Here is a 14,381-nt window from a genome sequence, read left to right on the forward strand (position 1 = left end):
CAAAGTATACTTCAGTGTATTAGAAATATAAGTATAAAAAAGTCATTACAAGTACTTTATGTGCTTAAAGTATGTTTGACAGATACTTTTAAAAAGTGTACTTCTAAACAGATCTCATTAAATGTATTAAAAATGAAATGACTCATTCGGCAGTACTTACAGTGACATTTCAAAGTACTATTTCATTGTAAGTGTATTATTGATTTTACCTAAGTGTACTTTTAAAAAGTATTTGAAATTACAAATACTTTTAATAGTAATAAAGTGTACGTTAATTTCACTGCATTTGAAGTATATTTAAGTATTTTTCCAGCACATTGGTGATTGAATAGAATAGTACTGCAAGTGTGTTTTGAATGCTCATGAATGCTGGAGTACTCACTGGAGTACTTCAGTACACTTAAAGTTTGGAAAAAGTTAGCATACTATTTACCCTTGAGTACACGTCAGTATACTCGAAGGCGTCATAAAAAAAAGTCTGCTTAGCAGATTCTTCAGAAAGCCTAATTTCAGTTTTTCCACCTGAGATTCTGTGTTTTAACTCTTCATCCTTTAACTGTTTTCTAATTTTTGTACCTCGTCTGATGGTGAAACACCTCAAAGCACTTTAATAACACAGCAACTATAGTACTGTCATCCAGGAGTAATAATAATAATAATAGCCTTTATTTTATAGAACCTTTCAAACAGGAATTGCAGCTCGAAGTGCTTTAAAACAAAGAAATCACATTAAGCAGGTGCTTCACACAGAAAAGACAGAACGGCCTTAAAACCCACTCGATAACAATAAAACTTTGATTGAATGAGGATGAAAATAGAGACGATGCATAACATAATGTTTACAATAAAACCGAGTGAATAATAGTGATAAAGTTAAGAATAGATCAGATAGAAAGCATAAAATCCAGTCAAAAACAACAATTTAAGTGTCATTTAAGAATAAGTGTGAGGCAAAGCCCAAAGTTTCAGGCCTGAATCAGGAGGTCACAGCAGGTTAAAGGTTAAACTGAAGAGTCTTCAGCTTGATTTAAAGATATTCAGCCAGCAGCTTCATATCTGTACGCAGAGAGATCCACAGCAGCCCCGAGCTTCTGGAAACCTCCAACAAAGCAGCAGCAGATGATCGCAGCGTTCTCAAAGGCGAATAATAAACGAGGGAGTTAGTGATGAAGGTGCGACCGTGAGGAGCTTTGTTTACAAGGACGAGACCTTAAAATCAGATGTGATGTTACAGGAAACCAGTGCAGAGCAGCTGAAAGTAGTCGCATATAAAACATGTAAAAATGGAGCATATTGTGTGAGAATATTCCAGATATTATCAGTATTTCATCTGGTCTGTATTCAGTAAACAGCTCGTATGAGGATGATGATGATGATGATGATGATGAGATGACCTGATGAGATGCAAACCGCCTGCTGCGTCTTCTGGCTCTCAGATATTAACATGGACGATGTGAGAAACGCAGTGAATTAACATCATTAGAAAGATGCAACAGAAAGAGTGAAGAGTGCTAAAATATGTACAAACGGAGGAGTGACGGCGCTCAGATCAGCCGCTGCTGTTCGTGCCCGACAGTGACCTCCATGATGTCACTGCTCCAGTCAGCTGCGTTCAGAGGCCTCGTGTTTAACCGCCACTCGTCACTGTGAGAGCTCAGCTGAAGAGGCCTGGAACTCAGAGCCTCGTTCAGTCGTTTTCCAGCAGGACAAACACCATCTGCTGCAGCGTTCGTGGGTCTGTGGCTGCAGGAAGGTCTCCGCGACCTCCTGCTCAACGCCCAGCGTCAGCGCCTGTCAGTACCCGGCGGCCTCTCCCAGCTTTCTGGAATCAGACACGGCGCAGATGCAGCCGTCCTCCTTCTCCACGGCGTTGACCACGTTGTAGAAATGTTTGGCGGTTTCCTGTTTGTGTCCCAGAGCTGTCAGAGCCTGGATTACATCCTGAGGAGCAAAGAGGAGAGGAGGAGGCTCAGGTGGAGCAGATATGACGCGTCGTGTTCGCCGTAAGCGCAGTTAGTGAGCTACCTTATCAAATCTGGGTTCAAACTTCACTGCGTTTTGAGAGTCGACATAAACCACAGGGGCGGCGATGGCCTCCTTCAGGCTCTTTCCAAACCAAAGGTGGTTCATGAGCGCCTGGAGGAGAAACACAACAGCACAATGCACTCTGCCTGATGGGAAAGTGATGATTACTGAACGGATTATGGACACGGCGAAGACGCCCGTGAAGGCGGCTCTCGCTATGACAGCAGCGAGGGGCATTAGTCTGCAGCCATTTGTCTTAATAGCACTTAGCGTGATTGCCCTGGATACGAACCGAGGCCAGCCCCGTCGTGATCATGCTCCCGCCGCTCGATCCAATCACCAGCATCTTCGACTGAGACTTGAGCACAACGGGGGCCATGGAGGAGGGAGGCTGCTCCCCTGCAAGCACAACAAAAGCCTTGACTGACAGGACAGACTGCTTCAACCCAGACGCATCGATCTGAGAAGAATGAGAGGAAAACGATGACAAATGTCTGACTGACGTGAATCGCCTCCGTGCATCAGCCAGACGTGTGATTTTAGCTTCGTTCTAGGAAGTTACATGTTTTCATTTATAGGAGCTGCACAAGAAAATGATCCCGTGTGGCTAAATCTGCCGGCGCTACATGATGGACCTGAACATGGACTACATGTTTCACCCTCTCGTGGCATCTGAATAGTTTCTGTGAATTGTGCTTCTACAGTTTAGTTGTGCTCTGTCACCATCCAACCTCAGTCATGATGATTTATCTGCACCAGTTCAGCTGCTGGGATGCTTCAGTGGAGGACAGACAGACCAGTTTGAGCCGAGGTTCCTGCATGACTTACAGGCTGGGAAGCTTAAATATGTCATAAACATTTATGTTATAGAAAGATCTTTTCATGATGTGTGTAAACTGTCTGCTCTGAGGTCTCAGCAGGTACTCCGTCCACTCACATAAACACATCAGTAAAATTCACCAGAGGAATTCACTGTGTACATTTACCCCCCGACCACCCCCCCCCCCATCAGTGCACACATGAACCACTGTGACTGATCAGTGTTGGTGAAATAAGGACCAGTAACGTCCTCTGAGACTGTGGAAACATCAGATCTGTGTTTCTTGTGATTCACGGTTGTTACATGAAATGTGTGAGCAGATTACCAGGAAACATGTTGTCGGCTCTGCCGCAGAAGTCGGACAGCTCGTTGTTGAGGATGACTCCGGTCCTCGGAGAGAAGACCTTTGAGCCGAATCTGTGAGGAAAGAAGAATCAGAGGGCAAACTGAGCAGTCGGAAGATTTAAATTCCTCTAACTAACACACTGTGAGACGCTGACATGTGGTTGATGGTGCTGGTGACGGACACCGCCGAGCCGTCCTCAGCCAGCACGGACACGTGCGTGGTGCCCACGCCGTCCACGCCGGGCTTCACGTTGTTGTAATATTGTGGGTCGTGAGTCTTGTCGTCGCTGATCAAGCTGCGGATCTGGTCTGCGAAGCTTTCCTCCGTGAACTTCTTGGCCATCTGCGAGAGACAAATCAGTGAGTAAAAGATGCTTTTTTTTTTTTTTTTTAATTAAAGCTGCTACTTCAATCAGCTCCACGACAACCAGCTGCAGGTAAAACTGCATTCAGCTGACGATACTTCAGTACTTTCACTCAGGTTATTTAAAGACAGACAGCTGAAACTCACGTCCTCGGAGCTGAACTGTGGATCCCGGATGTGATTCTTCAATCCGTTGGCAAACTTAAAGGCTTCGACGTAGTGATGGTAGGTCAGCGTCTTCTGGTCGCCCTCCAGAGCCGCTGAATCCAGGTGATATCCTGCAAACAAACGAGCCTTTCACAAACATTTCCACAGTCCACCTGCAAAGATGAGCGGCACCATCAGCCCATCGTTCAGCCTCCTGGTGAAGGCGAACAGCTCGTCACAAACACTAACGAGCTTCATTCTGTGGTTTGAAGGTGTGCAGCTCTGCAGTGTGTGTGCAGCGGGAACCTTTCATGATGTTGAGGATGAGGCTGAGGATGATGCCTCCTGCTGGGGGTGGGGGTATGTACATCTGGTACTCTCCCAGAGGAACAGCCCACGCATCAGTCACTGTAACTCTGTACGCCGCCAGGTCCTCCATCGTCAGTGTCCCTCCTGGGCCAAAACATTGAAACAAATGGTTCTGCTAAGCAAAGCTGAACAAAATGCATCTCAGCTCCACATAATCAAGACTTTTAATGGATCCAGACAGCTCACACGGCAGCCTGTGAGCGATGGCTGCAGAGCCTTACGGACCTGATTGATCTGTTCATGTGTAATTAGATCACAGAGGCAGACAGAAAAGAGAGCGTGATGAAGGCCGTCTGACAATACCTGCCTCCTGTATGTCACGGATTAAATCCTCTGCTATTCTGCCAGTGTAGAAGGCGTCTGCCCCGTGATTAGCGATCGCCTCCAACGTGTCGGCCAGTTTCTCAAACTTCACAATGTCACCGATCTTCAGCAAGTTCCCGTCCTTATCTGTGTACAACGTCCTGCAGGACACAAAGGCAGAAAACACCCCGTCAGTGCCGACGCAGCCGGTCAGACCTCTGAGTCGTGTTGTTGGAGTCTGCGGTACCGTAGTGACTGGGTCGCGTTGGCGTCGATGTACGCGATGTATCGACCCTGAACCTGAGGCATCGGAAAGCCCTCTCTGGCCAGCTGGATGGTCGGCTGGAAGAGCGCCGCCCACGGCAACTTCCCGTAAAGCTTGTGTGCCTGTTCGTAGCCCCGAATCTCACCTGGGACCCCAATCCAGGAGCTACCTGAATGGACGGATGGATGACAGGTACGTGAAGGCAACTCTCATGAAGTACTTATACTGCAGAGTACAGTCACAGTCAGATCTAAACTTCCTGCACGGCTTCATTTAAATGACCCTTAAAGACTCAAACAGGTCGAATTGTCCAAAATTTCACAAAAGACAAAGACGAGACAAAAGTCCAAAACAAGAAAAACAAATGAATCAACTCATTAATCATCTCGGATTGATCTGGCGGTCCTTCAGAGAGAGACGACCTCTGCAGGCCGGAACCGATGGAGCGACTCCACCTCAGCCAGCGAGTCACAGAGCAGCTCTGAGCTTTGATTCAAGTACGTTTACGTCCTCCAGCACAGACGTAGACATGCCACAGTAGACAGAAATATCATTAAAGCATCTGTTTCCAGCTTTGCTCTTTTTGCTGATGTCACTGTCCTGATGTTTTAGGCCAAACGAAGGTCTTTCCTGTCTAATCACCTTCTCACTGTATCAGTTACAGATCGTACTTTCCCGTCTAAATATGCTTACGAGTGTGTGACGCAGCAAGATTAACAGCGAGTTCAGGACTGCTGTTCCTCTGTGTGTGTGGTCTCGGCTGAGAGCTGCTGGGCCTCAGCGTGTGGACAGCCAGACTGGAAGACGGAAGACATTTTCTCGTCCATGAAAGGACAGACGGTGTCTTCCACTCTGGACCTGGTCAATCTTTAGCTCTGTGGTGAATTCAGTTCTCCAGATGTGAACTGTGGGAATGAGTCTGATAGAAATATTTAGGATCATCTCTGCTTCCTGATAATGAAGCAACCTGACACCCGACGAAACAGAACAGGAAAAACAAGAAGCGCGAACAAAGAACAAACAGGAAAATAAAGCGATGCAGGTCTCTGCTGGCCTGATGTGCCGCAGCAGTACCTGGCATCATCTGGAAGGTCTTGGGACACGAGTCCAGCAGGTCCGGTTTAAAGTTCCCGGGGACCGTCTCCCTGGAGTTGATGATTTTCACTTCACCTTTGGAAAGAGGAGAAAATGTCACGTGACTGTCTCTGGTTAGTTCTGCTGTGTTAGAGGGCTGAATGTGTCGTTACCAGAGCTGTCCATCACGGTGAATATGGCCCCCCCTCCGATGCCCATGCTCTGTGGGTTAATGACGGAGGTGCACAGCAGCGCGGCAATGGCGCCATCTACCGCTGAGCCCCCTCTCTGGAGGATGTCCCTGGAAGAGGCACACTGGTCAGCTTACCTGTCGAGCTCCATCTGTCATGTCGCAGGTAAACGCGCGGAAATGTGTGTTTGTGTTTTCAGAGCGCGTTCGGTTCTCCTCTGTGAGACACACCTGAACTGAACTGAAGCAGGTTTACTGCTGTAATATGAATGGTTACTTTCCTAAGTGTAATTAATCTAAAGCAATAAAGTAATCACAGCCCTCACAGATGGTTTCAGGAGGTTTGCTCTGAAAAACACACTCTGTCTACCGCGCGTGACGTCAAACGCGCTGCGTAACGAGCCACTCACCGTCCAACCTCTGAACATGTCCCAGAGTCTGCGGCCACTGCAGCTCTTGAGAAGGTTTCATTTGGACACTTGCGCCTCACAAGAACAGCAACACACACAATAACAGCGAGCGCGCAGAGCAGCATGAGCGCGCAGCAGGTGTACACGCGCGCCTTTGACCTCGCCATGGCCGATGGTGTCCAGAAGCGTTAAAGTCTCATCTCTCCTCTGCGGGTTATGTTTTCTGAAATGTCCAAACTTCTCTGACTGACTTGACGTCTGAGAGCCCGGTTGCTCCATCAGAGGGGGCGAGGCCGCCCCTCCTGGCTCCACCCTCCGCGTGCAGCGCAGGGGGGGTGATGGAAAACTTCCCAGAAGTTCAATGTTACTCATTATTTCCGTGTTTTCAAAAAATACACAAACATAAATCCAAATAAAGACTCTATCTGTGGCCAGGAGACCGCGCGTGGACTTGAGTGAGTGACATACTTCATATTTTCCTTCCTTTGCTGCTGATGCTGAGGTCAGTGACTCAGGTTGACTCAGTTTAATGCAGAATTGACGTCGAACAGACGCTCAGACCAGTCCGGACGTGTCCCAACATGAAACCAGGTGTCACTGTTTTCCTCATGATGTTTGTTATGTTGATGTAACTACCTGTTCTCTGAGCACTGACGCTCACAGGGTCCACCTGCAGACTTTAGCGCGGGGGCCCCGGGTCTGAGGGCCTGCGGGAGGAGTGTGGGGCCCCCAGGACTGAGGTCTGCAGGTGGACCCTTTGAGGAACAGCTGCTGCCGTATCCTGTCGTTAATGATCAGCATCAAACTGCTGCTCTGTCACTGCTGCGAGCGCAGGCCAGCCAAGCTGCAATGCATCTCGGGAAATGCTGTCTGCAGTTCTATCAAACAGAAGTCGATGGGCGAGACATACGGAAGAGGGAGGCTCTCAGCTGAGTCAAGTCCGCCAGAGATCACCGGAGCAATACCGGATGTAAGCCAATGCTGCCTTCAAAGTAAAAGAATTGTCCAAACAACAAGAAACGCGTCAAACATCTACATTTTGGAGGCTAACAGCTGTGAGCTTTTGGGATTTTGTTTGAAAAAAATACTTATTGACTAATCAACACATGAACTAGGTATTTCAGTTTACAGCTTTAGGGGAACATGAAAATGTTCGAAGTGGCGTCATCACAGTGCAGCCATCATTCAAACTGTATGGAACGTCCTGCAAAAGCTTGAAAACCCCAAATTTATCTCATGTGTTTGCTGAATATGCTTGAACTTGATCCTCAAATGTTTCCCTTTTCTGTGATTGAGGTGAGTGTGACACCACACTTTGTTTTTGACTGGGGGGGGGGGGGGGCTCAGGTTACCAGTTCCTGACACGTTACAGCGACCTCGTACTGAGAGCAGCTTTAACAAAGCCTGAACCCAAACCTGGAACCGAGGCTCCCTGGACTCAGACCAGGTTGCTTCCAGCTTCACTTGGTCTGAGTCCAGGGAGCCCCGGTTCCAAAGATTGCAAAGATTTCCTGCAACACATTTATGTCATAAAACCGTCCTGTTGACACAGTTACAGTGTGTGTCCGTCATATGCTCAAAGGAGAACCCCACTAATGTTTTGTGCTTAGTGTCAATGGTTGTACGATGTCTTCTGTGGCTCTGGGATGTTTTGAAAGTCTGAAACAAAAATATAGAAATACCTATATTTAAGAAATTAACGTGTTATAGACTGTGAGCACAGAGGAGAGCATTTCACATGGCAGGGACCAACCCAACCAACCCAACCAACCCAACGACGGGCTCATTGAATATGCTGCTGTCTGGGAACTGTAGGATCATGTCTGAGTCTTGATCCAGACTGAAGACTAAAGGTGAGGACGTGCTGCTGTGACGTTCGCCATTCTTTTAAACGTGTCTCATGAACAAACAAAGAAACTTTCTGCTTTCTGTGTGAACGTCTCGACTCTGAGAGTCTGCGTGGGGATGGGAGGAGTTTGGACTTCCGGTGCTTATTGCTGACAGGTTTCAACACGTTCCTTGCTGAGACGTTTATTTTGGAAGGTCGAAGCGGAAGTCTTGCTGCGCATTCCTCCGCCGGCTTGACGCTGGGTGGCTTCCCTGCTGGAGCTTCAGTATTTACAACAATATTGTCGGAAGGCTGTCCGCCACAGACAGACAGAGCCAGCGCGGCGGTGGAGCGGCGTCCCTGCGGGCTCTTCCGGTAAACCATGGCTGTCGGCTCCAGCTGAGACTTCTTCTGAGCATTTTGGAGATATTTCCTAGAATGTTGGCGAGTGATTTCCGTCTACCTTGTGCAGTGCAGTGGTGCGCAGCGTCGCCTGGAGAAACACCTGTGCGCCTCTCCTCTCCACTGGCCACAGTCATGAATGTTGAGTAGGTATGGACGCAAACCTGCGCACGAGCCAACGCGCCAAACAGCCGCGTAGAAATACGAGCTGGCTTTGAGCGATCTGCTCAGTTTATGGGGGCTCACGGGCAGCTTGGCCCTGGTGGCTGGAGGGAATAGATGGAGACGGTGGAGGGTTGGAGGAATACGGCAGGGTGTGTGCCGGGGAGGCTTCATGTTGGCTTTGATGGTCAGCGGGAGCGTGTGGGGGGATGTGGGGGCGTCTCGGTGCTGTCAGACAGGATGTAGGGGAGGATCTATTGGAGCAGGATCACCCGACCATTTTTGGTGAGAGAGCATCGTGGAGTTGTGATCACAGTTGACGCATTGCACTCCTCGTTTTGGCTGCTGGTCCATTATCATTATATAACCCCCCTCATGTAATCCAGCTCTTTTTCACTTAAGCAGCGAACGACTACACAGACTCAGCTCGCCCCCTCCCGCCCTCCCCCCGAGGATCCATCTATGCAGCTCCTGCTGAGCAACCCATGAATGCCAATTATAAATGTGGGTGGCATGCACGCTGGTTAAGTTTACATAATTCACTGGTTAGTGCGCGCGCGCGAGAGTGTGTGTGGGTGTGTGTGTGTGTGTGTGTGTGTGTGTGTGTGTGTGTGTGGTGCGCAAAAATCTAAAAGGGAGAGATTTGTGTTAAATGCAGCAATGTGCCCATGACTCATGGCTTTGTACAGTGCAGCACAGGGGGGTGTGTGTGTGTGTGTGTGTGTGTGTAAAGCTGAAATCCAAATTGTGTTCAAAGTGTGTGTGTGTGTGTGTAAGTGCGTGCGCGCGCATGGGGTGCAGTCATTTTGAAGTCCACAGTGTGTGGGTGAGCTCCAGCAGGTGTGTTCTGCATGAGGTGCGTTCAGGATGGACTCAAACTCTGAGAGGAAGACAGACACAAAGCGAAGTGGAGCGCTGCCCGCATCAGATGAGCTGCATGCCAACGCAGAGGCTGGTGTCACCCCCCGATCTGGTGTCAGTGTCCTCCTCTCCTCTCTCACCCCTCTTCCTCTCCTGTCTTTGTTTTTCAGAGAGCAGATTACCCTAAGGTGCGGCGTCTGTCTGCATTTGTCTGAAAGAACGAGGGAGGGAGCAGCACAAATACCGCACAGCCAGACATCATGCAAGCAGAGACCTTCCCTCGCTGCAGAGTGCTGAAATGTTAGGACTGAAGAGCGAGAGTGTCAGATCAAATCAGCAGGCTGTTTACATTAGGGGGGCCGATAAGAGCCGCTTGACACTAGACTCCCTAACTGTGCGCTTTACGGCCCCTTTCAATCACCATCAAGCAAAGACGTGTTAACTGCTCTTCCATCAGCACTTTTTTTCCGTCAGATTCAGCGATCCGGAGGCGAGCCGAGATGGAGTGGTCGCTGGAGAGCGTGAGGGAGATGGTGGCTGGAGGGATGCAGTCCATAAGGGAGTGTGAGATCTGTGCTTTCGCCATAGCCATGTGCGTGCTGCTGCTGTTCATGTGGTATTGCTACAGGGTGGGCCGGGAGCACGGCTCCAGCCCCCTGCGTGGGCGGTATCTGGCCGGGCCCGGCCGGATCGGAGGGGTGGTGGGGGGCTTCATGAGTTCAGACTGCCGCGGCAGGGGGAAGGGGAAGCACGGAGCGATGCTGGAGGAGCAGAACGGCTTCGCCTTCTGCCAGTCGTCAGAGTGCTTCCGCTGCACCAGCGCCGGAGAGAGTCTGAACCAGAGGCTCTACCACAGTCTGCAGGATTACGCCAAGCGCTACACCTGGTCAGGTATGGGCAGGGTGCACAAAGGAGTCCGAGATCAAGGCCGGTACCTGAACAGCCGACCGACCATCCAGCGGCCGGAGGTCTTCTTCCTCCCGGACCTCCCGTCGGCCCCTTTCTTCTCCAGAGAGGTGCAGAGGCACGACGTGGAGCTGCTGGAGCAGAGCTTCCCCGCCCTCCTGGCCGAGTTCGAGAGCATCTACCACCAGCCCCCGGCCCGCGGCGGCTCCTCCCTCCCGCCGGGCTGGAAAGCCAACAGCACTCCACGTGGGCAGTGGTGGACCTACTACCTGGTCAACCAAGGCACCCCGCTGGTTCTCAACGTCAGGAGGTGTCCTCGGGCCTGGAGGGTGCTGGGCCAGCTGCGCACCTTCATCGCCAACAACGTGTTCGGAAACGCCTGCTTCTCTGTGCTGACGCCCGGAGCTCTGATCACCGAGCATTACGGTCCAACGAATGTCCGGCTGCGCTGCCACCTGGGTAAGAGACTGCTCAGTGAGCTGAGAGTGATGAAGCATGTGATGTCTGAGGCTCAGTGTGTGTTCAGCCTCACACATTTCAGTAACGGGGGGGGGGGGGGGGCGTGCAGGCTCAAATCTGCATCCTGCCGGCTCACAAAGTTTAACGGCTGTCATTTTCATTGTTTTCGCTGCACCTGAGCTTTGATTCTATTTCCATCTGAGGTGACTATGAATAGTGATGTTTATGTGTTGGCTGGATCTTTTGTGTGTGCTTTAAAATAGCATACCATAATAAGACAGCCCTCTCAGAGCAGTCGGGCGACTGCTTGGTAACACGATACATGCTTGTATTTTGTAAGGCCCGTAATGGCGTCAGCCTGTTCTTCTTGTCTGGCAGGTCTCAGAGTGCCCCCTTCCTGTGAGCTGGTGGTTGGTGGAGAGCCACAGTGCTGGTCTGAGGGCAGCTGTCTGCTTTTTGATGACTCCTTCCTCCACAGGGCCTTCCACGAGGGTAAGAGGGGATTAAAATTTAATCTGTCCCTTTTATTTAGTCCTTTAAGGAGGCCTGACCTGAAAATGCTATAATCCAATAGTGCTGAAGAGGACCGAGGGCCTTTTTGGCAGAGCGTGATCGTGGTTTCAGGTCAAGATGGTGACAAAATGGGCGTCTGGGTTTCCTGTTTGTGTGTCTGCAGGCGGCGCAGAGGACGGCCCCAGGGTGGTCTTCATGGTGGACCTCTGGCACCCCAACGTGGCCGCCGCTGAGAGACAAGCCTTGGACTACATTTTTACTCCAGGCCGCTTAGAGGACAAGGAAGGGAAATAGGTGTGAGTGAGAAACCATGTCTGACCGAGAGAAGGCGTTTAGGGGGGGTCTGTAGGACGGGGGAGCGCCTCTTTCCTGCCTCCAGACCAGCTCGCACACTCACTGTGTACATAATCTCCGCCTCATACAGTATCTCTCATAACTCCTTCGAGCAGATGACCGAACGTTGGGCCTCTTTTATCGACGTGTCCGTGCTCCTGTCTGTGAACGCGCTCAGCGGCTGCTCGGTTGTTCGTGCAGCCATTTTATTAATCTGCACTGATTCCACAGCAGCGACATTTCAGCGTGTTTGTGGTGGCTGTTTCATTTCAGATCCCTCAATGATCAACGAATTCGCAAATGCAACCCTGATTCCAGAACAGCTGGGACACTGTTTAAAGCATAGAACAGGAAGTGATCATCATTTTTAACATAAAGTCAGCTGAAAACAGCACAAATCAAATAAATGTCTGCTTATTGTCAATCTGAAAGGGGCATCCTGGAAAGGCTCAGTCAGGCCTCAGGCTCGAGGTTCACCCCTTCGTGAACACATGATTGGACCAGTCCAGGCTGTTCTGGGATCAGTGTTGTTGAACAGTCGAAGTGAAAGCAGCATCTCCCACCAATTAGATTTTACCACGTTTCCCTTTAACTTTGGGTCGATTCTGGAGCGAAGTAATGATTCTATTTACGCCTCGTGTCAGTTCAGCAGGACGCTGATAAAGAGCTTTACAGATGTGACGTTGACTCTCAGTGAGCCAAAGTACCACTAACTAAAAACCTCCTCCTGTTAAGCTGCGGCATCCTGTCGTTACTCGTGAGCTGGAGTCACTGACTTAATCATTTTTGGCCCTGAACTCGTCCCAGACTGTACGAGACACCCAACAACAACACTTCCACCACACTTGGTGTAAAGTGTTGGTGGTATTACTTCACACTGGACATCTAACACTAATTCTTTCACACGTTCTGCAGCACCTCCGTGCGTTTCCACAAGGGCTAAGAAATTTGATCTTTTAACTTTGTCTGTGGATCAGCACCCCCAGTCTGACGTTTGTCACCGTTTCAGTTCAGAAACAGTCAAAAACAGTGGAGATTCTCCAGCTTGCAGAATGTTTTCAGTGATTGTACTTACTGACATCAAATCACAGACATATTACCCATCATGCATCGGTCGTAAAGCTGAAGCCTGATCGATGCTGCAGTGCCGTTCAGGTGGTTAGACACACATTCAGACTGCGTGCTTCCGTTCAGCTTCATGAGCGCTGGCTGCAGTGTCGCTCTGTCAGTCTAATTTTAGCTGAGTTTCTTACAGGATGCATGATTGGACCTTTATGACTAATCTGAGAGACGCTGATAGATCTCTGCACTGACAGCACGCCAGGACGTCTGTCTCTTTGGCTCGTGCCGTCCGTCCGGATTCGTCCTCGTCTTTCGATAACGGAGGTCCAATGTTGATCGTGACATGAATGTTTACAGACGCAGCTCGTGTCTCTGTCATGACTCCTGCCGGTGTGGTCGTTTGTTGTGCTCCCCTTCGAAAATCAGTCCCGCTTTCACGAGACATGGTTAGATAAGCACATTTTTAGGTCAAGTCGTGTGAGTCGGCCTGTGCTGTAACACTGCAGATGGAGCGTTTTTGGTAAATTTACTAAACTCTTGTAACTTGGTTGTATTTGATATCAGGTTTGTATTTCTGTAAATAGGGTGGAGGTAAAAAACGGAACGTCTGATTGTCCTCAGTGCTCTAACTATTGTGTTGTCTTGATTTGCAGCTGAAGCGATAGCATTTCATTCTCCGACAGCCGACCATGAAGTCATTTTGATAGATTGGATTTGTAGATTCTGTAAGATGTTTATGAAGTACTCTCTCTGTTGTTCTGTGATGTATTTCTTTTTAATCACTCTGTAATTTTGCAGCTCCACATGGGATCCATTATTAAAGCCACAGTTCATTCCTCAGCAGCACTTCATGGGCGCAGTAAACGTGCAAGGTAGTGAAAATTAATCTGCAGCCGCTTCACGGGTCCTCGCAGTTCAAGCTACCATCTATTCAATTTAATGTTTACAAAAGTCTGATTATTTACAAGCTGTTTACAACACGGGACAACAGCGACACTCACATTGAGATGTCCACGATTAGGATCAAAGTCGAGTGCTGTTAATCCACTAGAGTATGAAAACCGTCATTCCCAAAGCATTTGCTTTACATATACAGTACACGGTGGGGCGACCATTTTGTTTACATTTGATTAAGGATTTGTCCTTTAACACGTTCTTGTGTGGATTTTGAACAGTATTTCTGTACATTTAATAAATGGTCAAGTATCTTATTTAACCAGCTGTTGTCAGAAGTGTCACTTTCACGCAGAGATCACAGATCTGAGACGAGGTGGACGTCACACTGATTAAACCGCTGTGTCTCAGATACTGATTAGAGCAAAGTGACGGAGCCGGAGAGTTCAGAGCTGCAGAACAGTGAAGGCTCCTGCAGAAAGAAAGAGACCAGTCGTGTTGCCTCTTTCAGCAGATGCAGTTTTCTAGCAGCGGCACGAGGAGGCGTCGCCATGCAAGGATCTTTCCTCAGCAGGTATTTCCTGTCAGACCTGCACTGCCTCTGGAGGACACGAGGCCAGAAGCACTGAACGCTGAATGATCCCATCAT

The 14,381-nt window shown here is 49.3% G+C and overlaps 2 protein-coding genes across 4 annotated transcripts; one reads left to right on the top strand and one right to left on the bottom strand.

Moving 5' to 3' along the window:
- Positions 1 to 644: 644 nt before the first annotated feature.
- On the bottom strand, positions 645 to 6,555 carry ggt5a (gamma-glutamyltransferase 5a). Its single transcript, XM_076731877.1, has 12 exons — positions 6,313 to 6,555; positions 5,886 to 6,013; positions 5,713 to 5,808; positions 4,621 to 4,807; positions 4,374 to 4,534; positions 4,008 to 4,154; positions 3,702 to 3,832; positions 3,346 to 3,533; positions 3,171 to 3,262; positions 2,318 to 2,424; positions 2,026 to 2,136; positions 645 to 1,941 (listed from the first exon to the last, which is right to left on the bottom strand). Exons 1-12 carry the CDS (start codon positions 6,477 to 6,479, stop codon positions 1,795 to 1,797), a joined length of 1,662 nt encoding a protein of 553 aa, XP_076587992.1. The 5' UTR covers positions 6,480 to 6,555; the 3' UTR covers positions 645 to 1,794.
- A 1,835-nt stretch (positions 6,556 to 8,390) lies between these two features.
- On the top strand, positions 8,391 to 14,054 carry asphd2 (aspartate beta-hydroxylase domain containing 2). 3 transcript variants are annotated; one of them, XM_076730857.1, is made up of 4 exons: positions 8,391 to 8,692; positions 9,736 to 10,930; positions 11,309 to 11,422; positions 11,607 to 14,054. In XM_076730857.1, exons 2-4 carry the CDS (start codon positions 10,066 to 10,068, stop codon positions 11,735 to 11,737), a joined length of 1,110 nt encoding a protein of 369 aa, XP_076586972.1. In that variant the 5' UTR covers positions 8,391 to 8,692; positions 9,736 to 10,065; the 3' UTR covers positions 11,738 to 14,054. The 3 variants fall into 3 exon arrangements, with proteins under 3 accessions (XP_076586972.1, XP_076586974.1, XP_076586973.1); XM_076730859.1 differs by having other exon boundaries at positions 8,398 to 8,515; XM_076730858.1 differs by lacking the exon at positions 8,391 to 8,692 and having other exon boundaries at positions 9,569 to 10,930.
- The last annotated feature ends 327 nt before the right edge of the window (positions 14,055 to 14,381 follow it).

Source organism: Chaetodon auriga, chromosome 5, assembly GCF_051107435.1.
Source record: "Chaetodon auriga isolate fChaAug3 chromosome 5, fChaAug3.hap1, whole genome shotgun sequence".
Lineage (NCBI taxonomy): Eukaryota > Metazoa > Chordata > Actinopteri > Chaetodontiformes > Chaetodontidae > Chaetodon > Chaetodon auriga.

Excerpts from the sequence above, each read along its gene's own strand:
- ggt5a (XM_076731877.1), bottom strand. The coding sequence starts at position 6,479 with ATGGCGAGGTCAAAGGCGCGCGTGTACACCTGCTGCGCGCTCATGCTG. Across the intron at positions 6,014-6,312 it reads ACATGTTCAGAGGTTGGACG|GGACATCCTCCAGAGAGGGG; the intron begins GTGAGTGGCTCG and ends TGCCTCTTCCAG. Across the intron at positions 3,534-3,701 it reads CACAGTTCAGCTCCGAGGAC|ATGGCCAAGAAGTTCACGGA; the intron begins GTGAGTTTCAGC and ends TGTCTCTCGCAG.
- asphd2 (XM_076730857.1), top strand. The coding sequence starts at position 10,066 with ATGGAGTGGTCGCTGGAGAGCGTGAGGGAGATGGTGGCTGGAGGGATG. Across the intron at positions 10,931-11,308 it reads CCGGCTGCGCTGCCACCTGG|GTCTCAGAGTGCCCCCTTCC; the intron begins GTAAGAGACTGC and ends CTTGTCTGGCAG. Across the intron at positions 11,423-11,606 it reads CCACAGGGCCTTCCACGAGG|GCGGCGCAGAGGACGGCCCC; the intron begins GTAAGAGGGGAT and ends GTGTGTCTGCAG.